General features: G+C 37.3%; 1 protein-coding gene across 10 annotated transcripts in view; it reads right to left on the bottom strand.

The window, feature by feature from the left end:
- LRP1B (LDL receptor related protein 1B) overlaps positions 1-27,195 on the bottom strand; it is a 672,101-nt gene that overhangs the window by 250,495 nt on the left and 394,411 nt on the right. For all 10 annotated transcript variants that reach the window (XR_004358017.1, XM_032693191.1, XM_032693192.1 and 7 more), the window contains one exon: positions 521-743. Coding sequence is in view for 9 of the 10 variants with exons in the window: in XM_032693191.1 (XP_032549082.1) it covers positions 521-743 (223 nt within the window). In the remaining variant the exon portion in view is untranslated. The remainder of the gene's footprint in view (positions 1-520; positions 744-27,195) is intronic.

Raw genomic sequence — 27,195 nt, forward strand, 5'->3', positions numbered from 1 at the left:
CAAACTGAAATACTCCCGCTCAAAAACTCATACAGTCTCAGCAATTGTGTATATGACTCTGAACATCTGGATCAGCTGGAAAAAACCACCATTGTCATCAACAAAATAAGATTTAAGGGCATTCAGATTAGTCTGAATGGGTGAGTGGCTTTTGCTATTCTATTTCTTTTATGTTATTGTGCCTGTTAATCTCTCCTTCCTGAAGAGGTAAGGACATCTTGTCATTAATGATTTATTTCCCAGCACCTTTCCATCACCCCATATTTTCCCTCCTGAAGTCTTTTACAATGGCAAGTGTGACCTATATTGTGCATAGTTAATGAGACACTGCATGGAAGCAAGTCCACAGGTTGCAAAATGGGCTACAGTGCAAATAAAACAAAATATGGAGATGGATCTTTTGACACCTAACATATCTGAACTAAAGGGAAAAAAAATCTGAAATTCCTGTAGCTGTTAGCATTACATATGTTTATTTATTGATATTGTTACTTTTACTAATTTGCAAATTAATACCTACTTGTCTGCCTTTAATTATCGTGTGCCTCCTTCTCCCTTGATAGTCAACAACTTCCACGCTATCCAGATATATGTCAACCCAGTACACATATTTATTGATGAGGTCTAGTGCAAGAGCAGTAGGCTGTTCAATTTTAGAGTCTACTATCCACGTCCTGTTCATTCCATCCATGTCACATCTCTCCACCTTGGCAGCATTCCCGTAGTCTGTAAAGAAAAGCTTTCTGTTGAAAGAAAATAAGATGTTGTAAGTTTTAAAGAGTGTGAGCAGAGTGCAAAGCTCCTCGTGGCTCTGGAAAAAGAAAGTTTTTCTTCTTTGTCATTTCAATGTCCCATATACCCCATACTGATAATCATAAAATTACTAAAAAAATTCACCGTGTCTTCCAACAAATTCATAATTACACAGAATTTCCTTTCAAATGGAATGTACAGAGGTTCTAAATGCATTTTCTTACACCACAGATACACCATGTAATACTTTCAATTACAATCTGAAATATATTTTTAACCATTATTTGTAAAAAATGGCAAAGAAGTTACAAATAACAGAGTGGCAAAACCACAAAGCACTTACATGGTTTGGAAAACAATTCATTGCATATGAGGTATAACAAATACAGTGATCCACACTCTCAGGTTTTTGAAAACGTATTTCTAAAGGAGATGCTTTAGTCTGTGGTGCATTTGTATCCAGCCTTGGAATGGTGTTCAGGCTTTAAAATGTTTCCACAAATCCAGTGAGTCATTCCATGCAAGAAGAATGGGAAACTATCAAAGACTTAAAATTGCTACTAAAGCTTCCTAACCCGATACTTGATTAGCATTCAGTGGGTTTAGTACACGCAAATCAATTTTGATTAACCTGACAATATTTTAACAAGATTACCTATTTGTGAGAACAAATTACACTTGCAAGCTGAGGACCACCTTGCCATGACTTTAACATGCTGTAAAGAATAATCTGATTCCAGGCTGAATGTCACTAAAACTACTTCAAGAATCAGGATTTCATTTTCTGAATGAAGTGAATTATCTCCCAGTTATTAACACTAATGGGAATAACATTGGATCAACTGCATATAAACCTTGAGATATCTTTATGGTAAAGAGCATTAACTTATAGCCTTGTAACCTCTCATAAAAATTCAGCATTGTAACACGTTTTAGGCTGGAAAGAATACCTTTCTAAACAGCCAAATGAAACCCACATCCTTTATTTTTGTCATCTTAAAATAAGTAAGAATACATTTTATATGCAACTAAAATGTCTCAAGTGTAAAATCTGTGAATTAAAAAAACCTATTAAAAATATTAAAGGCAGGGAATCATCTATAGTCTATGTACAGCAGCTGTCAAATGCCAAAATGAATTGATCTCGAATCATAAAATAGGGCTGGAGGAGAATCTGAAAGGTCATGCAGTCCATCACCAGGCCATAAGGCAGAATAAATTTTACCTATAAGATGCCTGAGGGATAACTCCCTTCCTGACAGGGGTTTCTATTTATCAAAATAATCCCAAATTCCTGTCTTGTCCTTCATTGTCATTCTGCATCCCAGCTGTACTTTAAGAATACTTTTAAAAACACACACTTAACATTCAGGTCTATATAAATCAAAATGTGCATAGTACAGAATATGTGCAAAGTAAAAATCATTCCTGCAAAGTAAATGCTTAATTTGGAATGAAAATAGCCAAAAACCCTGTGTGTATACAGAAGCATACACACTTATTTATGTATATATGCATTTCATCAGCAGGGACAAGGCCAACACCAAATACATTGAAAATAAGTTGCTAAAATATTGGATGCACTCTAGTCTACAATCTGTACTTCTGGGGATTTAATTTAGGTTATTTAATGTAACTTTGTATCTCAAGGTTCAATAATTCAAATAAAGCTTATTTTGCAGTGATAGAACCAAATGGGTTTGCTCTGATCAGGCACAGACACACACAGACACACACAGACACACACACACAGACACACAGACACACACACAGACACACAGACACACGGATATATAAATACACACACACATGGACATACAAATACACATCCATAAACACAGCAGTTACAAAGGCCTGAGGTCTGACTTGAGACTGACTCATTGCTTAGTGCTCAGAGTTTCTTATTAAAGACTTAACATTTCTACAGACTAAAATACACATTAGAATTAATAATCATCTGCCTTTTACAACAAGATTATCTTTTCAGGTCAGACAAGAAATAAAAATAGATCCAGTTAAGAATATCTAATTTAAGAGACTCCTCCACCTTTCTGGGATGGGGACCATGTCTTTGTTTTCTAAATACCTGTTTTATATTAGCATCATTTGTGCTTAGGAAGTAGCATGACTTCATGTGTGAATGACATTCCTTTTATTCTAAAAATCGTTACTCTTTTCCTGGAGAGTGACAACAATAAAACTTTTTAATTAAACAAAGAGGTAAAAGACAGAACAAGAAAGTAGTTGCCTCTCCGCTGCTGTACGATCAAAGAGTTCTGAAAATTAAATTAAGAAAATTAAAAGCTTTACTGTGTAATCTTGAAAAGTAATTCTGCGTTTAAAGACTAATGCAGATTTTTAGAATGAGGTTTAAATCAGAAATGTATTTCTAACACATGAAGAGGACCCACAATTACACTGTATTTCCTTTGCCTCGGGAGCTCTCAAGGATGCACTGTACCAGTATTTATGTCAGCTCAAGGCTAATTGTTCTGCTCACAAATGATGCTGGATTTTCCTCTCCATTTTCAGCAGAGGGCAATGAAATCTTTCATCCATTCACAGAGGAATTTCAGCAGGAACTGACCATGTGCATGTCCCTGTACAGCCCAAGTACCATGCACTAATATTGACCTTGAGGGATGGGCTTTGACAGGGTCAGGGAGAGCTGTGTTCATTACACCCTTAATTTTCTGATACTGCCAGTGAGGATGCTAATTGAGGCTGCTATAACAGTAAAAATTTTGGCTATAAATTGAATTTTATTAAGGTATGTTATCTTTTGAAAGCTATAGGCTCCGTCATGCGTGGAAACTCTGAATATTCTCCAAGCTCTTTGACACTGCACAGACCCCATATTCTGCCTGGAGTTAATCAACATCTTTTTCACCAAGTCCTGGTGTTTTCCAGGCATCTTATGCTACTCCTTTTTCAAACTTTTTAAATTCATAAAAGCATTTAGCTGTTTGGACTCTTCCAGAATGGTTTCATTGTTGTTCCAACAGTTAGGAATCTAAATTTATTAACTAATGATGATACCTTCTAGGCTAAATTACACCTACTGGTTTCTGCAGCACACTTATTTGGCTTAAACAGTTATTTTCACCTGTCTTCCCCTCCAGAGATATTTCTAGATGGCAATCAAATTCTTTCACTCTCTACCTTGCAGCTGGAGAAAAGCAAGGAAAGGCAGCCTTTCTCATCTCGTAAGATGTTCTCTTTACGTTGCCCTTCTGTGCAGTTATCCCAATTTTAGGTCAGTTATTGAACAAGAGTGGTAAGCACTGGGTGCACTGTTCCAGATCTGACTTCACCTGTGTCTGCACAATGGAACAGCAACTTCCCTGCCTCAGCTGGAGATTCAGCCATCACTGGATGATATTTGCTATTTTCACAGCTCTATTACACTGCTGATTTATCCTCTCACCAGCTATTACACACACCCTCCTCCTTCTGCTGATTTCCCAGAGTCCAGTTGACTTTCTCCAGTCTGTGAAATACAACCTATTTCATATCTTAACAACTCAGTCATAAAAAGTCATGGATGGAGGTTTTCCAAAAATTTTGGTTTCAACTAGGAATATGCAGGGACTATTCCTCCACGTCTGAGCAATGATAATTCTCTAACATTTTAAAATATCTTCACTGACAAACCCACTGACAAAAAATAGCAATAAAATCATGTTGCCAAATAAAACTAATTCCAGAGGAGAAGAATGTTTTCATGAGACAAAAGTGACTCTGAACTTCCCATTCCTGCTCTCATACCACTGGTCACAGATTCATCTTTTCTTCATTATCAAGCCCCAAAAACATGTAAGGAGACCCTCAAAAGGCCTGCTGCACTTTCCTGACAGAGAAATCCGTCCTTAATAGAAAATTCCTTTCAGACCCAACAGTTACTGTCTTAGTTCAGCTGCCAACCCCCTTACCACCACTGGCTTTGTTCAGAAATGTCTCTCTTGTCACTCCCTTTTGTTTTCCAAACTTTCAGTCACCACATTCATAACCCACCTATTTCATTAGCTGAGAAAGAAATATTTTCACTGTAAAGGTACATTTGGGCACTTGCATGAATGAAAACTCTTAATTTCTAATGCACTCTAGATGCCAAACACTGCATAGCACAATCAGAGTTTAGGGGGAAAAAAATCCCAATTCTCCAGCTCTTTGCCAAAAAAAAATCCATCACCCTTGTATGGAACAAAAAGGTATCATGAGGTAGTTTTTGATTTCTTCCTGACACACAACTGTGCTTCACAGTTGAGTGTATTTGTGTGCCATTATTACTATTTTTATGCTTATTTCCCTCCTCAGTCTCTCATAACTCTTTATAAGAGGGAAGAGACACACAGGCTGGGAGTTGCTGGGGCAGATTTTGAAGGGAAGAATGACAGAGAGCTTGGTAGTTCACAGGGCAGAGTGAACAGTAGGGCAATATTACAGGAGGTAAATTAGTAAAGTACTTATAGAAAAAAGGATCTTTATTAGGCAAAGTTACTGCTGTGGAGCAGACCTATCTAGAATAAAGTAAAATAATTGCTACCATACCAAAACAGGAGCTGAGAGTAGAAAAGGACAATATTTAAATTTCAAAAATTACACTGAAAGGATAATTTTCAAGACAGAAGGCTGCTAGAGGTAATTTGCTGATCTTGCAAATGAGTAAGTGACAAAAAGTAAGAAGCTTTTTTCTAATTTAGGAGGGGGATTATGTTGTGGGAAAAAACTCTGAATTGGAATTAAGATAAATAATGTGCAATTTTATCTGTTTAAAACATCATTGGCATTGAGTGGCACCAGACAGATATACTGTAGGACAAATAGGATAACTAAACTTAGGGGCACTGTGGTGAACAAGGAGACTTCTTCAGAGGAGGTGATCAAAACACCTGATTAAAAGGACTGTGTGAAAACATCTGTGGGGCTCTCTGCTTGTAAATTCCAACTTGTGGTATCAGGTGATCTACCTAACTGGATTCTCAGAAGGGAACTGCCTGTATCTGATTTCTACCGCATTTAATCAAAATAAATGTGATTTGATTTGATTTACATCAAATTCAATTAATAATATGCTCTATAGCAGGGTCCAGGAACATTTTACCCTCTGTTGATATTTAGGTTGACTTCTGGGTTCAGTAATTTTCTTTTTCATCCACATCTAAAGCAGAAGATATCAGCTGCTCTCAGACTTAGTCCATTTTTGGTAGTAAATGAGCCCTGCTCTTTAGTGTCCCAGACAGATCTTAGGTACTTGAAGAGTACTACTTGCTAACACACACACATTGAAAGCAATTCTCAGATTTGAGGCAAAGGATATTTTTTCCTCAGGGCAGGAACACAAATACCATTGGATCTGGGCATTTGGGTTACTCCTTCCCCCAGCCTCTTTCCAACAAAAGGAAGCATCCGTCCATCACCTTGAGGGTATTTTCCCCTGGTAAACCCACACTATATTAGGGGGGTTAGAAACCAGAAGGCTCTCCAGCAACGTGCATTAATTTTTTGTAACTGAAATTGGAAACAAACATTGGGTGGATGTTTTTGTGCTCCATAGGAGTGAACTTCTACTAAAGTAGTGATTTCTGCAGAGTAAAGCAGGACATATGTTCCAAATGTTCCTGGCATTTTGGAAATCTAGCAGTGAGTAAAATAATAACGGTTTCTTCTCATAGAGAGTTGCAGATGTAGTGCCACGCTGGAAGCAGCAGAGGGTTGAGCTGCAGACAGAAGTAAAACCCAGTCAGACAAGTCATTCTTACCACACAGAGCCAAGCTCCACTCACTGCTTGTGGCACAACAGGCACAATCAGCAAAAGCTCAACCCCAAGTGCCTTAGGGGGGACATTTGTACTGAAATACCCTTCTCTTTACAGGGAAATCACCAGTTCAAACAAAGGTTTTCTTATTTGCAGCAAAGGGGATGGCAGTGTGAGCAGAAAATGGGGAAAGCAGTTGTGAATTTGGGGACGGATTGTAAAAAGAGCCAATCTGGTTCACTGCTAAAGTAGCTACAAATTGTCATAATGTTGTTTTTCCTCCAAACACTGTCCATCTATAGAAGTATGCCTTGTATATAAGGCTAAATCGGTTTCCCATCAATAGGACCCCCACAATACAATTTCCTTACCAACACAGTAATATGAATTTTCAGAGATGTTATAAAGTGACTGTAATTTGATAATTCAGGACTGTGATTTATTACAGTGTTATGACTACACCCTGTTGTTTTTTACTTTCAAAAAAACCCCAAATAACAAAACCCCTGCCTATTATTTTTCAAGTTTGATTCTTTCCACTATTGAGGGAATAAAAGCCTTCACTTTCTTTTGTCTTAGAGATGTCAATCAAATATACATAAAGTTTTAAATTTCACAGTAATCTTAAAAGATTTTGCCTCCTCCCTTTTCCACCCACAAATGGTTTCTCTGCAGGGAGAGAACTGCAGATGCCTCCCCAGTGCACCCATCTACCACCTCTGGATGCTGCAGAAATAATGTAGGATGGTAAGATATATGGCAATTTTCTTACACAAGCTATACTTCTTCATGAGTAAACATTTGGTAAACCGATATCAACCCTACCACATTCTCTTTCTTGTTCCTCTTATAAATAGGTGTGACTGTCTGGACATGCTGAAAAAATGCACACCTGGAATATAACAGCAATAAATCAAACACACAGAGAAATGAAAATTCAATTCATAGGTTTTGCTGGAGGACAGAAACGTAAAAAAAATTTTGTCTTACACTTGTTCTCATCACAGTAGTTGCCTCTGTTTTTCTCTCATCAACAGCAAGACTAAAGTAACTTGTAAAACTTCCTCCCTTAGCATGTATCAAATTTGTACTTGCTTAACCTGCTTTCTGTCTAAATACAATTCAATTTCTTTTCATTAAAATCATGCAATTATCTTGAGTAATTTTGTGCACAAAGTAATTTTCTCAAAAAAAGGATGTTGCCTGAATTTTGCAAATTTATTCCCAATATAAAATTTTAGTAAGTAAATCAAATATTAACTTTTCAGTCACTTTTTTTTTTGTTTCCATAACTATAGGCAAAGTTTTAATAACTGTCAGTTTGAAATGAAAGACACATTGCAGATGTATTCCTGGATTCATTAAGGGCCCTGAGCATTAGTATTTCATTTGTCAGATTATTGCTATTCATCTGAAAATGTAAGGATTCAGATTTGAATCAGATGCAGAAATCTGGAAGTAGATTCCTTTCAGACTGCAACTGTATTTCCCTATTTGTTACTGCAAGCTCATCAGTTAGAATAAGAATGAAGAAACATTGATTATTCCCATTTTATCACAAACCAGCTGTGCCAAATTGATGTGTTGATCCACTGGGAAAACTCATTTTTAAAAACAAAGTGCCATGTAACATGGTTTTATATCACCATTTAGGCAGACTTTTAGTGTGACATCCAAATAGTACCCATAAGTCTCTAAAATATTTCAAAGATAGTAGATACGAACCCAAAATTATTTAAGAGACTTTTAGATAGTTATAAAATGTGTGTTTCCATCCAAACCATGTTGGCTATACTTAAATCTGTAATTCTGAGTCTGGAGTCATCAGTCATGATGATGAATATAGCTCTTGGATTATCTTGAATATTTATTTCTGAGAATTTGATGGTTAATTTCAACTGCTATGTATTTAATCAGATATACAAAATGCATTAAAATAATTTTGCTCCAGAGAACTAAAATTCTGTTTCTTCCTTGGTAACTCAGGGTCTGACATATACATTATCCTCCAAACTCAACTAGAGATATGTGTTTCTAATGTCATTTTTTTTTTTTATTATTCTGCTTTGAATGATTTCTGGAGCAGTAAAATGGTTCCACTTGACCTCTTATAATTTTTATATGAACCCAAGTACATAGCAGAGTACACATACTCTTAGACTTATTTTCAAAGACTTCCTTAGTATTGTACCAAAGCCCTTTCACAGAAAAAAATAAATGCATCACTTTTCCTGAAGCTATTTAATTTTCACAAGACATTATATGCAGTCAGACTCTATTGCTTCTTCCACTTAATAAATTACCTTTTCCTGTAGTTGAAAAGCAACAATATTAAAAATTACTTTTTAAAATAGGATTTTTTTTTTTTTTTCAGGGGAGGAAGAGGGAAGTTTTCATTAATTGTTCAGTTATTGTAGGTGTGTGACTTGCAGCCTGAGGAAGCTCAGGCTAACAGGAAAGCAGTCTGGAGCTTTAGTAGGTTTAACTTTAGTCCTAGAGCTAAGTTCAGCCATGGAGCAAATCAGGACAGCAGTAGTGATAACTCGTCGTTTAAAAATGACTGTCTAGACACAGGAGGCCATTATTTCCCAAACACAATCCCCACTTCTCCAGAGGCTTTTCTTTCCCAGAGTTTGAGATACGGCCCTTTCAACCCAGTTTGAGAAATGACTGTTATATGGACCGTTTGGCACCATGAAATGTGAAAAATGTACCCACTCAGTTTATCACAGATTTAAAATCACGTTTTCTACATCGCCAGCATCGATCACAACACAGAATGCTTTGTCTTCAACTATGTGATTTCTGTCAACCAACTTTTTCTATTAGTGATGGGGAATGAAAAAAGACAGCATTTTTGCAACATTCATCTATTTTAAATTTATTATTAATGTGAAAAATAAATTAAAACAGTTCTTGCACCTTGGTATTTGATGACCTATATCAGATTAAATGTCAGTAAGAGCTGGCATTTGAGAACCTGTCTCATCCATCTTATACAGAAAATGCTACAATAATCATCATTATATAAGATTACATTAAATTAAGCAAAAATCCACACTTTGAACGTTTCAGGAATCTCAGGGCTCCTTCACAGGCAGGCCTGCAGAAAGGCTAGGATTACATTTAGACTTTAGATCTCAAAGGCTTCAAACCCTCAAAACTGAAGACTTGAATTCATGATGAGTTAGCAGTCAACAGCAAGGATGCAGATTTTTTCTTTCCAGCAAATTCACAGAAGAATATATCAGTGGTTATTAAATGCAATGATGGTTCAAACTCTAGAAATCACAACACTGTACACTGATGGAAGCTGACAGGTTTGCTGTGGGAACCACTACTGTATGCTGGTTTATTCTTGCTTTCTCATCTGAGCATTTCTTTTTGCTGCAGTTAAGAAAAGTCACATTGAGGATTCTGTGAGAAGGGACTGTGCTGGTATGTTCCTCAATGTTCCTGCTCTCAAAGCTCTTGGATTAGATTTAAGTCATTAATTATAATCAATGACATCAAAGATGAAGATGATGTTTGATGTTTGACAAAATATTACACTTGAATTTTATATTTAAATATATATTTATTCTAATTTATATAAAAATATACTTTAAAGCAAATCTATATGTGCTAATAATCTCACCTTAACCCAAAAGGGAGTAAAACTATTTAATATTTGATCTACACCAGCAAACACTACTAAATCAATAAATCTTTAAGCTGATTTAAATGGTGCAAATGGCTTTTTATCACAGTGCAGAACAGAAAATAGGCAGCCTGTACTTGACAGCAACAGACAGAGCTGATCCGTACCTCAGCTTCTTTTTGGGATGAAGCAGTAAACTTTGTAGGTTAAGGAATTATTCCAATCTAATTGATGATTCCAGTTGTGAACAGCAACAAGAAGGTATTCAGGGCTCACCTAGAAAAATGTATCTACCCAAACTCTAACAACCACACAAAATGAAATAAATACAATATTCGCATCCAGCACTGCCACAGTCCTGTTTAGAAACCTTCGTTCTTTAATGTTTTTGGGTTTGCTTTTTGGTTTTTATGTTGGGGTTTTTTGGTTGTTGTTGGTTTTTTTTTTTTTTTGGTAAGGTAATAAATTCTGAAGTGAATATTAGAACTTGTCCTACATCTTGAGTTTCTGATTAAACATTTTCTGCTAGAGAGATTGGTTTGGATGCTGCCAGTCCATGCCAGGCTCAGTAATGGCCCACCTTTATGCAGGACTGAGAGCCTCTAATCTCCCTGCTACAAATTCCTAAATGGAGCATTATTTCACGTCAGCAACAAGTGAATTTTGTGATGCCATGACTCACCTTGGCATTTGACAGTAAGTGAGCAAAAACAGGCAGTTCTGCTTTCCCATTCTGACAACTTAACAAGTAATTTTCTCCCCAAAATCATACTTACAAATTAAATAAAATAAAAAAACAAAACTGAAACAAAAGTCTTGTCTGAAACAAAGATCATAAAAAACAAATTACCAAGTTAATAGAAAGAAAAAGCAAAGCATGATTTATACAGAATTGTAATATTTGAAATTGGTTTGGAAGTATTGTATTTGCATTAGTATATCTCTTCTGAGATCAGACTCTTTAAATCTTCACGATATTTTTTCTTAAGGCCTTACAAAAAAGAACTCAATTTCAGTTAAGTGACAACAAAATTGGTTGCATTCCACCACAGAGAAAGCTCTTGTGTTTTTGCTGTCGTTACTCTATTCTTGATCTCTTAACCTTTAATTTGCAGCAGCTAGTCCTAGTGGGAAGGCAGAATAATTCATAATACCACTACTAATTAGTAAATAATCACTAGAACTAATATGGAGCTGCTAGAAAATTGTATATATGCAGGATTTAAACTCAATGAATGATGATCTGAAGCACAATTACATAAACAACAGAAGGATTTAAATTTGACTTCCGAAGGTTCCACAGCTGAGAGCCCATCAATGACCTGCCACATGACTTAATATATTTCTACTGTGGCAGAGAAGTTATACAAATAATTGTCAAAAAAAAAAATCCTGCTTTCTGCTCTAGTTAGCAACTGTTTTCATAAACTTTTCCTCAAAGTTTTACTGAATGCCATGAAGAATACAAAGACAACAGCTTCCATATACATGGCAGTATATAATAATAAGCAGACACTGACAGGAGTGTAACAGTAAATTATTGGGGGTTTTGTATTTCGATGCTCAGAGTGATAAATATGCATCTATTTATTTATGTCAGTTATTGGTTTGAAATTTCCCATTTCATTTGAGTGGATCATTCCAATAATCCTTATTTACTGGATTATCTGCTGCTGCTTTCCTTATGAAGTTTGTGTCATTTTAAGAACAGTGAAAACCTGGCATGACAAAGTACTTTATAGAAAAGCCATAATACACTCGCCGTTACAGAACTGTGAACGTAAGCAATGAATTAAATAAGAGACTGCAGGAAGCAACCTGGGAACTGTGGGATTAAAGAGGCTGCCAGCTGATCCAGAGACACAGCATCCACTTCTGCTTCAAACACACTGTTTATGTAATTTTTTTAAAGTAGCTGTAAAATGCACGAGCACAAAATTATGCAATGTCTTTGTTTACAGAAATAATGAAAGGATTAGCTGAAAGAAAACAATCAAAAAAATAAAATAAAAACTGGACCTCCCTGTCTCCCCCAAACAACCCCATAAAACAACCAGTCATGGTTATGCAATAACAAAATAAATAATATTTCGGGGGGGAGGGATAGTGGGCAAGATTCTATCTATCTATCTATCTATCTATCTATCTATCTATCTATCTATCTATCTATCTATCTATCTATCTAATCTATCTATCTAATCTGTCAGACACTTTCAGAGCTATGAGACTGTGACTCCTGCTCCACTCCTGTTTGTTCTCTGGGGATAAAAGCATGGTGTTGACAGCACGTTCAGCATGGAAAGAACTCCAGAAAGTCACAAACCATTAATGACTTAGTAAAACAAAAAATAAAAAGCAACTTCAGTACTTCCCTTCTCCTCCTGCCCCACTCACAGGCCTGCACTGGGCTGTGCATGTTGCTGAGAAATGGAGACAACCGGTACCACCTCACCCCTTTGCAGTCTGAAAGGATCCCATTCCTGGTTTATCAACAGTAAAAACCCCACTATTAACGCTGGGTACATTATATCTGATGTGCTGAGTGACAGCAGAACAGGAGGTAAACCTCAGCAGGATATGGAGCTGTACGTACCAGCCCGAGACATATCGATGGAGATAGGTTTTATTAAAGCAGCTGATACAGTTCGAGGAGAAGAATCCCTTTCCTAAAGTCAACCCTTCAAGTCTGAAAGTATATCATGGTGTATCTACCTGTCAGGAAGGTTTAACTTCTTCATTTTAAAACAAAATTGATACATACTGACATGAGCAGAGAGTGGATCAGCAAACAGCCTTGTGGGATTTGGAGGGGGCTGACTGTTAGCTTGCTGGCTTGCTTTACAGAATGAAAGCAATAGTCCACAGGCATAATTAGCAAAACACATTTCAGGACTATTTTTGTTATACATTATTTTATTTGACGTCAGAAAAATAATTAATATCTACTTTGCATATCACTTTCGATAGCAGTTAATTTACGCTAATCAGCCTGAGGTGAAGGCAGAACAGATTAACTTGTGGCTTTCTTCCCCTCACTTTGTTCCAGCATAATTGTCCTCCTCTGACATAACCCCAGTGAATAATCTTACAATCTTCAGCACTATTTTAATCACTCCCATTCCTCGCTGCTCCCTGTGATGAGGTAGAAGACAACCAGGGTTGAGGTGCACAAAACACCACCTGCTGCAGAACAGTTATTTCCTTTCTTACCTCATTAAAAGATCTGTTCCTGGGCTTTTCACTTTTTATTCCAAAAGAGGGAAAATTGAAGAGCGGTAAAGACATTACTTTATATTCTTTAAAGCTGTTCCTGTGTTCAGCAACCAATAATTGCTTGACATAACCTGCTTCTTGATGGTACCTGGCAAGGGATGTGCTTACTTGTCAAAGCATAATGGAGAGACAGCAGTGGTGACAATCAGCACAGCAGATCAGATGGTGCCCAAATCCCAGCGAAACCCACAGTAATATAAAGGATAAACCCCAGGGAATCAGTTGTGCAGACGCTTTTGAAAATCCTGATTGCTTGCTTCCCAAGTCTCAACATCTCTGAGATCTAGTCCTCACCCCTGGAAAGTCAGATTCAAACAAGATCTCGCCACACAAGTTGCATCCCACCAAGCCCCTACACAGCAGCCAGAGGGAATGAAGCACTGTGAACTAGGACTCACAGCAGCACTACTCAATTATAATGCAAAACTCCATCCTTTCTGCTATTATTTGGTTTATTTTTTTTCTTTTTAATTAAACTAGTAATTGAGGCAGGCCTATGTGATGAACTCAATTAAATAAGTCAGGCTATGTTCAAAACATGCTCACAAAACTCTGCCACTCAAAGTCCAGGCTGGAACATCTAATCTGCAAGTATCAGACAGCTGTAAACATGAAATAAATTACCATCTGAGCATCATGCTATCAAACATGTCTTGGAAAAGGCAGCACTCATTGCAGTATCTACATAACAACTGAAAATCTGGACAGTTCCCAAGGTGAGGAAAACTTCAATCAAAAGGAAGTGTGGACTGGGGAGAGCAGAGCATTTATTTTCTTTATTAGTTACATTACTCTGCATTAGGAATTTTGGTTCAACGTTTTATCAAGCAGTGATTTTGGCAACACATGAAATTTTGTGGTAAGAGGGCAGCAGAGTGGAACAGATGAGTTTAACCCAATGGCCGGGTTAAATTTGTTGCAGACTAGATGAGTTCTTCAAATCTGCATGTACCTATCTCAACATCAGAGAACCTGCCCAAGCATTTCCTTTGGAAGATTTTTAGCTTTCTATTACTAATTAAACAGAAGAGAGAACAAAAGAAATAAAAGCAGTTACGAGAGAGACAAAAAATCTCCCATTTCTGCTTGATGAAAATTATTTATTTATACATTGATAAAAAGCTTCAATAAGGTAATATTTGATGGCTAAACACTTATCTGGTGTGTCAGAGGAGTGGTGATACTTGAACCTGGAAATATCAAACAATGTATGAGGATCTCCTGGGGCCATAGCTTCCCCAAGATGTTTCTTCTTCCATGGGAACTGTGCAAGTTCCCAGGTCCACCTCAAAATAGAACAGAAAATCTTTTGAAGGACAGAAAAAGTTCTCCCCCCTTGAGTCACACTTAGGTATGGCCCAGACTCAAAGAAGCAGCTTGGAAGGGCACTAGGTGTGCTGTTTTACTTGTGTGTTTCCCTAATTTGTTAGGGATATCCAGCTATTCTCATATTCATAGAAAGAGAAGATGTTTCAAATCAATGCTCAGTAATTTTTAAACTGCACACTGCCATCACACATTTATGAAAACACTAGCTATTTATAGAAATAAATAATTGGGCATAAAGCTGTTTGTTGCTCATAACAGATCACTGGACATCAGTAAGATGTTCATTATCTTTGTTTCAATTTGAATGGGAACACATTCTGTTTGAAGTACAGAAATGGAAACAATAAGAGCTGAATCCACGTGTGTTTCATTAGCAGTTGTTTTTCAAATGTCTTCTCTAATGTCACATAACAAGGTCAGTGATCCAAGAAAGCTAAGAAAATCACAGGGTAAAAGGAATGAAAAGGATGATATTTATTAAGCCTCTTTTCAAATTTTCATAATAAAAATCCCATCACCAATCAGTCATTCGTAACAAATACTCACTAATTGTCATCCTTCTCAAAGCACTCAGCAGCAGCAGGGTATTTTTAGAGGTGGGGAGGTTGAAGTGTAGAGCAATGAGCTCAGAAAACTGACAAGTATAAAAACAGGAAAAAAAGTCAGGTTTTTTTGTAGCTCTTACATCTGTGCTTTATCCATCTGTTTATAGTTGGGTCTGTAGTAAACACCGAGCAGGCAGCCTGCCTAGAGATTAAACACATCATCAAGTGACAGAGATGTATTGGCATTACCTTGTGTGCTAGGTACAGCAAATATTTGCTTTCATTTCCCAAGCCATGCATTGACATCAAATAATTTATAACTCTATTGAGTATAAAACCTCAAAATGGCATTACTTGGCTCACGTAAAATTAATCTGACGTGTTACAGAAGAAGAGGAGGACTCTGCTAGGCCGTGACACACACCAAAAATTTACAAACACAAAATAAATACTCAGTTCTGCCTTCTGAAAACACAACTACAAAACTTGGTAACAAATCAGTTTTGGTAACATTTCATTGAGACTTTCTCTCCCTTTCTGGTAGAGGTATTAGGCCTCTGCCACAGGCAGTACTGCAGAGCCACAATGGGAGCTGCTGTAATTAAGGCAAGATGCTTCATTTTATCAACACAGTGATGCGTGTTCTTTGATTTCCTCTGTTTCTATGACAAATTTCCCAGACCTATTTCTGTACAAAGAGTTATCTTCAAGGGATTTAGATTTTGCTGCTAAACAGCCTTATACTCATAGGTCCTTATGTTCATTTTTGCTGAGATCCCATTGCTTTTTGCATGCAGGACACACAGTTCAGTTGTCAGTGATGAAAAAACAGAAAGATGTACTTGCTAAAAGAAAAAGATGCACATACTCTGTAGGTTCTCCTACCAAATCACTTTCACATCACTGGCTACAATATTCCAGTCAAAATACTCAAGTCTCCCATGAACACTGAACACTTGTAGGATTAAATCAAAGACTGAGACTGTTCTACCTACACAAGGATTCTTTTTGAAACACTGAAACTTCTTTATATTCTTTCTTTATATCTACGATCAGGGTAAAACAAGAACCATTCTATTTTTAGTTTGGCCTAAATTCCTGCCTTTTTCCAAGTCTGTCTGTCTATCCATCCAGTTTTCACTCTAATACTAAGTTCCTTAACCAGATGTTTATCCTCACCTCACTGTTTTTAAGCTCTGCCCCTTGACTGGAAGCCATGAAGGTTGAGCAGTCTCAGCTGTCTCCATTTCAGATGTAAAAGACTTAATTGATTCAGCTTGTTTTTGAGATCTTGAGTTTGGCATTCAACATAGAGTAACTGCCTATTCTTTAAAAGAGCTCTTGTTGCACATAGATAAATTCACTGTATTTTAAACACAAAATGAATTTTAAAATGCATATAATGATTTGAAATATTTCTTCATTGCTGTCACAAAGCAGTTTAATTTTTTTTTCTTTCATCTATCATGACTGTAGCTATAAATCCAGCAATGGAAATAAGCATTTTCATGTGATTAAGCATTTTGAAGCAGCGCTGAGCTTGAAGCACAAAATGAGAAATAAAATGACACAATGAAAGGTAAATGTCACCAATCTTATGATTTAAAATACAATTAGAGAAGACTTAAATCTTATAACAAATTCCATGTATGATTTTTTTTTTAATTTAAACTGTACCACATATGCAAATATCCTACAGCTTCACCTACAGAGGCCAGGGCATGGTCAGCCAGAGCCCTGCAAAACTGTCCTGGTGCCAACAGAGCTGCAGTCTGACCTTTACTTTGTATACTATTTGGGAGAATGGTGCTAGAAACAGAAAATGGGAGTCACAGAAACCAGAACTGGATCAACATTCTTAGCCATGTCTAATGAAGTAATTTACAGATGCTTAAATTTTCATGAGACCTTCTAATCTGGAAAATAATTCATAGCCACTGACAAGACAATATATGTGTCTACAGGTAATCAGAATGGTTCATAAGATCTCAGAACTTCAGCACCTTTCCTTTTCTTCCCTGCTTTTATAGCATAATTCCCATCAAAGTAGCCTCCAAGAACACCTGATTCTACAGAGAACCTGAAATTTGAAGTGAAGTTTGCCTGTCAATTAGATTAGGGAAATGGAGGAGGCAGAAAATACGGGCCATCGATATCCCTCAAAGCACCAGGGTTAGCTCTGACACACACATGTGAGCCTGTTCAGCACTTCAAGAGATTGGACTTGATGGTACTGGGTTTAAAATGATCCTATTTGCTTTCACAGAGAGGTGAACAAAATATGGAAGCTCTCAGGCTGAGTTCAGTGATGCACACATAACACCATTAGAGCTCGACTAAGTGCCAGTACTACCCAGGCTAAAGGGGCTGCTGAATGCTGAAAGAGCCAATTTCCCTTCCCTTCTCTTCCATAACTCACAGTGGCTGATGTTATCCTGCATGCAGCTTCCCAGAAAAATATCTGTTCCATGATGGTACCAGTTTCAGGAGTCAGGTAAAGTGTTTCATTGATGTAAAAAAGGGTTGAAGCAGCTCTCATTTTATTCATTTTGGTTGCAAACAAGCAGTGACTGAGAAGTGCTAAGTACACTTTCTTTTCTCCCCGGTCTTTCCCAGACTAAATCGAAACATCTTTCCCCAGAGATCTGGCACTGACAGTGACAGTTATTACTCCTAATACTCAAAAAACCAGTATCATCTGTAAAACCTGTAAGATCTCTACTTAGAAAAGGAGGCCTCTGCAATCGTCATCTCAGGTTTTTCTTACAATTTGTAGAAATCCATACTACACTGCAGTGGCAAAAGCTTCCTCTCAACACCTGTGGATTTCAAATTGCAAATTAGGAGCTCTATTTCTCTGCAGTATCACAACAGTAAAATAAAATACCAGCAGGACACCAGATGTGAAAAGGTAGGATTTGGCTCACCACAAAAAGTTTGGGTACCATCCAAGAGTAAGGGAAAATTGAAGCTTCTACAATTTGTTTAACTCTGTTTTACATGAAGTGGCCCATTCATTGCTCCTATTTTCTCTTTACCTAAACAGAAGTAGGTTACTTAAATTGAAATGTAGTTCAATCACAGACAATTAACAACTGGAGATTTGTGTCACAGCACTCGAGAAGTTATTTTCCCACCACAGAAACATACTCCTTTCATATTCAGATAGACAGGCACTTAGGAACATTTAAACTGTCTGTGTGACTGCACCTAGGAAGACATTGAGTAAAAATGTGATTTACATAGGATCAGAATTGCTTTCTAGCTGCTTGGAATACTGAAAATATTACCTAGGATTATACAATACATGCACATCTTCTAACTACACATAATTACTTACATGACAGTAAGACAGAACCTACGACTTCATAAACATAAGAAAGCTACTGTCACAGCTCTACTATCTACACTACTGCTCTATCAGTAGATAGAAAATAGCTAAATTACCTTTCTCATCCATGGCAAACCTAATACAAGCTCTCAAACCCACCACATGCTGAGGAGAAAATACAGCCCAGGTGTCCCTGGTTATTACTTGCTGTCATATTTTTTATTCTAAGAGGCCTGTAAAACTTCATTATCTGATTTTACAGTGGTGTAACGAGTAAAATCCAAGTAAAAAAGCACAAGGAAATGAAACTGTGCTCCGGGAGGTGGCTGGCTGGCCATCCCTAGTGAGGATTCTCCCCAGCAGACAGCCTGGGTTTGAACTGTGGCCAACTTACCTTAACACCTGTAAATCAAAACTAAACCTGTGCCCTGGGAACAATCCACAAATTGCATGAATTTTTATGAATGTGCAGGATCACGTCTTTCTTTTTTCCTAACAGACACCTCCCCGTGTCTGTAACAACCCAGTATGGGCCTTCATCCTGAAGTTTTCTTTACTTTCTGCCTTCTTTCTTTTTCCTGTTCTCATTTTTTCCCCAAAGAAGTTTGTTCACTCTTCATATACTTGTGTCCCACCTCACCCAATTTGCTCCTTTTGCATTTCCACTTGTATCTGCTTGTCTGATCTGAGCTTAATTTTACTGCCCTGACTACAACCTGGCATTTCATATTGTCTTTTCCGTATCTGTCCATACTCACTTTAAGCACTAAATTGCACTTTCTTTTCTACAGCTTCCCAATGTGATGTTTCAAAATTGAAGAAAGAAGCAATGGCCTCAAGACACTAAACCCGATCCATTTAAACTTGATCATAGAGAAGACTGTAATTGTGAGTCTATCTACTTGTCTTTTCCCCTGAAACACCTATGCAAAGAAATATCATGGTAGAATAAATTACACATACCCCTGTATGTGTGAATATGGAGGCAGGCCAGAACAGAAACAGATAGTTTATTTGGCTTTTGGCAAGATAGTATTTGGCATTTAACATATCAAATGGTAATCTTCATTGTATTTATTCAGTTGAGCATTTAGGGTGCATTTAAATGTGAGAATGATAAACACAAAAGAGTTATACGAACTGCAATCAAAATAAATGCCATTCTAGGCCTAGGAAGTATTCAAATGAAAATACAAAGAGAATTGGGGGTTGTTTTTTATGAAGGATACCAACTAATACCTCTAGAGGTTTATTTGTAGATGCAATTTTTTTTTCCTCCCAGGGGAAAACTGGACCTCTAAGGCAATTGTCTTATGAAGTCTCATCTGTGTGTGGTATGATAGTCTATGTATGGGCTTGATTTTCTCATTCACCTTTTATTAATTCTCAGATGCAATCAAAGAATTTCTGCAGATGGCTGATCAAAAGCCACTGCAAAAACCAAGAAACTCACAGATCAGGCACTGACTCAGGAAAAATTCTTGTGACTGTACCACATTTATAGTTTTGGAGTCATTTTTTGAGTGTATACTGTCACATATCTGTGGTCCAGCTGCAGTAACTGCAGGGTTTGTATTTCTGCCTGGGATTTCAATCCTTATCTTTCTGCAATATAGCATTTGCCATTTAATATATTAGAGGATAATCCATGTTGTATTTGTTTAGTTGTGCTACACAGAACACTAAATCCAGGAACATTTTTTCTGCAATCTCCTCAATCACTTGCAGGGGCTGATAGCAGAATTTTATGGATATTTTTTACTGTAGCTGTTTCCCTGTTTTGCTTTCTGTAGCTTATTATGCATTATAGTCAGTCTCCTACACCCCCTTTATCCATATGTTTACTCGAATGCAAATACCCAAACTTGTTTGTGTGCAATTCTTTTTAACCAGCAGCGGCTAAAGCCAACTGAGGCAAACAGAAAAGAAGTGTCACTATACACATCAGTATTGTATTTCTCTAATGAGAAAGAAGGGAACCTGTCAGCTAACCGAAATCCCAGTTTGTCCTTGTTTGTGCTAAGGGTACCTAGATTTCAGGAGTTCAGAGCTTTACTTTGCAGGAGCCTAAAGGTCAGACCTGTTGATGCAGAAATGAAGCAGACTGCTCACTGAGGTGTGATATATGTACAAATTCAGGCAGCCAAACCACAACACTGTTTGTCCACAGGACATGTCCGTGGTCTCCATGACAATGTTTGGCCCCCAAGACCACTGCCCTGACGTCAGTGACTTGAATACAGCTGTGGCACTTTAGGCCCTGACTTCTTACATCCTCCCGCAACCCTATTAACTAATGAGTTTGGGCTAAACAATGTCTGAAAGGGAACATCACAACATGTATCCAGTCCATATTTAAAGTGATGTTAAGAACTGTGCATAGTTTTACAGTTAAATGAAGAAAAGACCCCATTTAAGAGCAGTACACTGTGAGAAATGACTGGAGCTTGCCTGTGAGTGCCTGCAGTAAGGACACCGGCACTTTGCTGTTGCCATTTTTAACTGTATTCTTGCTATCCTAGAATGCAATAAAAACTTTACAGTACAATATTAACATCACATATGCAGTATCACCTTCTGATGCCTCCAAGGTGATATAGCTCTTTGGTCTTTGGGCAATATGAAACCCCAAAACATTTAGTAAGAACGATCTCACAGAAAGCAAAAGTACCATCTGACAGAGCACAGAAAGCACCGTGGGGCACAGGAGGTACCGAGGGCCCCATCTGGTGTAAGCTGCACTGTCAGCAAGCACAGAACACTCACTGGTGGATGTGTTACTGCTTATGCCTTGTAACTGGTCAATGATGTTAATTACAATTAAATGTTCACCGCAGAACTTTATGACTTGTATGGACAGATGAACACAGACTTGATTAACAAGCTGCAGGCTAAATGGAAGTATTTCTGAAGCTAATGTTTCTGAAAACTATTAACAGAATTTAGTCAAGTAATATTTCCTGTTCCTAACTGGCGACAGGGAAACAGATCATACAACCATATCTCCAAGGAGTACAGGAGATGAAAGAGATGAATATCCTTATCCAGTCCTCTGGTCTGTGTGTGGTTATTCACAGTAATAAATCTCTTGTCAGAAAGCTTTTGCATTCTATCTCTCAGCATCTGTACTCCTACTAAAACAGTCTTATCCTGTATATGTTTTGTTTGGTTGGGTTTTTTTTCCTTTTTTGCAGAAGGGTTAAAGGCCAGTTCACACATTATCGTGCTGATAGGCAATTGCTGCCAGCTTCACTCTCCTGAAAGCTGTGTAACAATAAGGTGATGACAGGCACTCCCAACACTCTGGCAGCTGTGCCTCTCTGAACTTCCCAGTCCCACTTTAAAAAATGGAAGTGGAAAGACTGTAGAAACAATTTTCTGAAGTTCTGCCAGACTTCAGAAAACCATTATTAAGAATAATGAACAACATAGAAGACATTTTGCTTGAAAAACAGCACCAAAAAGTAAGGGATGGCAATTATGGAGAAGAGAATTAGACATCCCACTGTTCCAGCTGAAATAGGATGCAGCTGAGTAAGGATGTATAGGAAAAAAGCTGTTGGTATAGTTAATTTTAACACAAACTGAACCAACCCAATGGCTCTGCCCTGACTCTCAAGGGTAGGTGTGTATCACCTGTGTATCACCTACACAGGTACAAGTTAGGGGGCACCTGGATGAGCAAGAGGACTTCAGGAAAGGATATAAAAGGTGAGAGGTTATCTCAAAGCAAATACAAAGGTTCCAGTCCTGTTAGTCCTGACAGCAGCATAAGTACCTTGACTTGGTCTTACTATCACACAGTCCATGACATCTTCTCTGGAAGGTGCTCAGTCACTTCCTGCCATGACCATGTTCAAGCACTGTTTAAAAACTGCTTTCTGTTTGCCTTGGATTCTTGTATAGGTCTGGTTTAGTGAGTGGTAACACAAACTGTTCTCTGTTGACTTCCCTCCGTTGAGGGAGTGAAGCGGGAAGGGCTCAGAAAGAGCAGGTGCAGAAAAAGGGAGGAGAAAATCAAAATTCCTAAATCACTTTTACCAAGGTAACACCTAACCCACAATCTAGACCCAAATTAGTTATATCAAAGCACTAAGGAAAAGCTGCAGAAAAATAGTAAATACTATATTGAAGTTTTTAAAACAGGAAACAGACAAACAAACTTTCCTACTTCCCTTAACTTCCCAGGAAAATGGAGACCAAATTGAGACTATAAAAAGCACAGCCATTAAATAATCAGAAGTTTGAGGTGTTGGTGGTGGGGAATATATGAAAAGAGGTGTTGGTGGTGGGGAATATATGAAAAAAAGTTGCAATGAGTGAGTTTTCCTTGTCTAGATTAAAGGAAGTCTCTTAGTCGTCCTGAAGTAGCTAAAAAGTCACTACAAGAAGGAAATAAACTCATTTTTGTATCAGCTCACAGTATGATTAAAGGCAATAATCTTATTTTGTAAGAGGTGAGGAATATACAGGTCCATGTAATCTCCTCTCTGAATATTATGAATTAAATTGTTAGACAAAACCTCCGTGAGGAAGGCTCAAGGCAGTTTGTTCTGCCTTCAAATAATGTGATAAAATAGGTGACCCCTCAACCTCTAACTCTAATCCCTATTCTTCTTCAACATAAAGAGGAAAAGGTAGAGCCGGTGTGGATTTATGTAACTTATCTTTATGCTTTAAGTAAGAACAAAATAAAATGTGCATCAAAAACGTTACATGCACAAATTCAAGCATTCAAATGTTGGCAAATATTATAATTCCTGCGTTGTCTTAAATTATCCCAGGATATGAGCAATCAAAATTATTTGATTACATCCACGCTTATTCTTATTTCCAAACACCCTGCCTTGTGCCCTGAAGAGTGATCACTGCTTTTTTACATAATGTGATGCCCTTTGACAGAGATGTATTTTGTTCAAATCCTGCTCTGAATGCAAAACTGCTCATTTCTGAACAGGCACTTACCAGTGTTCACACCTCTGTCTCCCACCACTTCCCAGATATTAATGAATTCTTCCTCACAAAATCCTCTCAAGCTTAAATGAAGGGATCTCCCACAGAATTTAAACCCAGAATTTCAAGCCTACCCAGTAATTATGATTGCTCAACTTAAGCCTGATACTGCACAGCCTCATTCTGCCTTTGACAGAGATATTACTTTTTAAAAGCCTCATTCCAAGTCATAGATAGTTGAACACAAACAAAACTTCTGTGTGAGGCCACAGGTGGCTCATGCTGGCTATTCAAATATTATAAAACACATTAGCAGCAGTGTCTTGCAGAACATTTGGCTAAAACAATTCACCAGCAATGAACAGGAATCCTCTCCAAAAATCTTGGACAAAATAATAAGTAGAATTCAGTTTTCTTTCCCAGAAAAAAAATCCTCATTCACGTCCTTCCTAACAAAGGGAGGTAAGCAAAATTAGGAAAGAGTCATTAAGCCTGAGAGTCACTGTGGTGACGTGACAACGTGCCAGCCAGCTGTGATAAGAGAAGTGAATGTCTGTGCATGTGTATTCAATGTGTACATCACACACAGACACACACATGGACTATATAAGTAGCCTCACTTGAACAACTGACCAATCTCAGCTGTTACCTGAATTGAATATGACCTGTGGGCACTCAAAACTTTTGAAATAAATCTGCCATGCATTTAAATCCCAGTAGTAGAATATATGTGTATATATATATATATATAAATTTTTAAAATGAGAGCTTCATAGGCTAAAGTATTATGATCTACTAAAATACTACATTCAGAAAATTCTACATGACAAAAAACCAGTAATTTAACAGGGAGATTTATATATAAAAAACAAACAAACAAACTAATCCTTGAATTTTCAGAAGATGTAAGACTTTCACATCAGTAAACTATGTCAAACACTCAGGAATCCAAACAAGAGCTTGGCTTGGTGTAGTCAACCAGTTTTTGTTCCAATTTAAATATTTTGGTTAGAGGTCTGATTTTCTGTTGAAGTCAGTGTAATCCCTGTTGGGAATGTAGTTTGCTTATTCTCCTCTCCTTATGCTCAGCCAGAGGAGCTGTGCCAGCAGAAAGTACCCAGTGTTTCCATTCTGCTGGATGAGATCAGCCAAGAGGTGGTGCTGTGCAATTCCTGTGCCTGGAGAAGTCTGTGAGAAAAACTGTTATGTTTGTAAAACGTACAAAGCTGAAAGACTGTGAGTGGTTATTTCTCAGAGGGTAAAAAAGGCAGTGAGTTTCAAATATCCTACTATTAATACAGTGTTCTCATTTGAAATCTGTTATATACAAATCCCTGAGTATTTTGGTTTGGGGTTTGTAGATTTGCTGTCAAATCCTAATGAATAAAAATTATCTAAACCAAGCTGAAGCAGAGTCAACGAGGCCATTTTTTTCCTTCATGACCTTTTTTTAGACTTCTCTATGCTAAAAGTTTGCATCTTCAGTGAGCTAATTGCCCATTAATTGAAGGTAAACATGTTTTCAAGTGCCAGTCTGGACACTGTCCAAACTCCTAAATTCTGTTCCTTAGAAACATTAAGACTGAGGCCAACTGCAATCTTGGACCAAGTTTTTTTTGTGTGTGTGTATGTGCATGTGTTTGTGTGTGTTATCTCTGAAAATTAATCAACCAGTTCCAGTTAATTGGTAATGAGCAAACTTAAAGTTTAAAAGTTTCTAGCATAGAACATATTATTTCAAAAACTAAAGAAAGTCAGTGCTCCCCCATTTTGAGTACTTTTGCTACAGTTTTCAATGTGGTAAAGCAGAAATTGATTCTCCTTCCACTGTGGGTTGACATAGTTATGTATTTCAGTAGATAACTTCAGACAGCTTATTTAACAGCTACATGACTGAGCAAACAGAAGAAAGAAATGTTGTCACTTGTCTTTAAAGAAAGGCTGCTCATCACTCCCAATGTCCACAGCCTTCTACCCAAGGCAGTAATTTGCCTTCTCAGCCACCACATGAGAGAGCTGCTCTTGCTGCTTTATGGGTGCAAAACTAAATACGACTTGTAAACTTACAATTCAATCACAATCTCTGTAAAAATGGAGGCAATTCCTCAAAGGCAAGGATGCAGCCCCTGGAACTTTTGAAGATGTTCCACTGTAATTTTTTTTTTTTTTTTTAATCAAAATCCCTTTAAAACTCGGTTTTCAGTTTCATTTGCAGCAAATTCTATCATCTCTAAAAGAAAGAAAATAAACCCCTAAAATTTATTTTTTGGCCCATTTTCCTTAAAATCCTTCAAATTCCGTCAAGTGCAAAACCCAAATTGTTACTCTGGCAATGTTTCAGCCACACTTTTTAAAGAGCAACGCTGAAATTTTACTGAATAGATTTATTCATATTTATTCTTCTAGTATCCCATTCTTTGACATTATTAACTTATAGGCCCATACACATACCCAGCTTCCCTTACTGAGGATGTGTAACACAAGGCTAGAACATCCCTGCCAGACAGACATTGTCCTAAGTGTCCCTAATGACAGAGAAGCCAACTTTTAAATGATTTATCTTCTAATATCTCCTCAGCCTTGTACATTTTTCCTGTACTCATCAGTCTCTGCTAATGCAAATTATTTTTTCCTGTTTTTTCTTTAAATAATAAGGATAATGGACCACCTTTCTATTTTTATCAGTCTTTTAGAGAAAACAGTGTGAGTTTTCTCAACCTGCTCTCTTCTCTGTCCTGCAAGTTTTGCACAGGCCATGGGGCAGTTTTTTAGATCTTTCATTTTCAGATCTTTCATTTAATCTTAACTCCAGATTTCCTCCAAATTTTATCTGTCTTCCACCAAAAGGGTTCACATTGCAGCTGAACTCCAGCAAGGCATGTTTACACTACTGAGCATAGCAACAAGGGCACTGATGTGCAAGAAACCTCAGAAAAACAAAATTTTTCTGGAAAATCAATATTAAAAACGAACTATCCATGTAACCAGCCCAGAGAGAACAGCAGTTTCCATCAGGATGATATCATCATCCTGATGAGGTAACTGAATGGTTCTCATCATTTTTGTTAGTCTGCATGGTTCTGGTTAATCCAGAACAAGAGTAGTGGACTCAGTGATCCTTGTGGGTCCCTTCCAAATCAGGATATGCCACGATTTTATGATTCAATGCTTTTATACTTCAAACATGGAATATACATGGGTGATGATTTATTTTCAGAGAAGAAGAAAATTATAAAGAAAGAGAAGAATGGTATGAAAACAGCTTATTAGAAAATCTGTGGTTTAAACAATTTTGTACTGCTACAGTACAAAGACACAAGAAATATGTGGGCATCACCAAAAAAAAAAGATTTGGGAAACTTAATAACATCAAAATACTCTATCTGTGTTAAACTTTTAGTTACTATTTGCATTTTGTTCATTTTAGAGAAAATTAAAAGTTTCTCTCATTATCTATATATACATACACATACTTTTAGTGCAGAATAATACAAGTACATCTTAAAAAAAGATGGGTCCAAAACAGCTATAATTTCAGTTCTAGTCTTCCACTCATGCAGTGCTCTAATTCATATCAGAATGGGAATGACCTTACAGAAGCTTGTTAGATAA

The sequence above is a fragment of the Chiroxiphia lanceolata genome, chromosome 7, assembly GCF_009829145.1.
Source record: "Chiroxiphia lanceolata isolate bChiLan1 chromosome 7, bChiLan1.pri, whole genome shotgun sequence".
Classification (NCBI taxonomy): domain Eukaryota; kingdom Metazoa; phylum Chordata; class Aves; order Passeriformes; family Pipridae; genus Chiroxiphia; species Chiroxiphia lanceolata.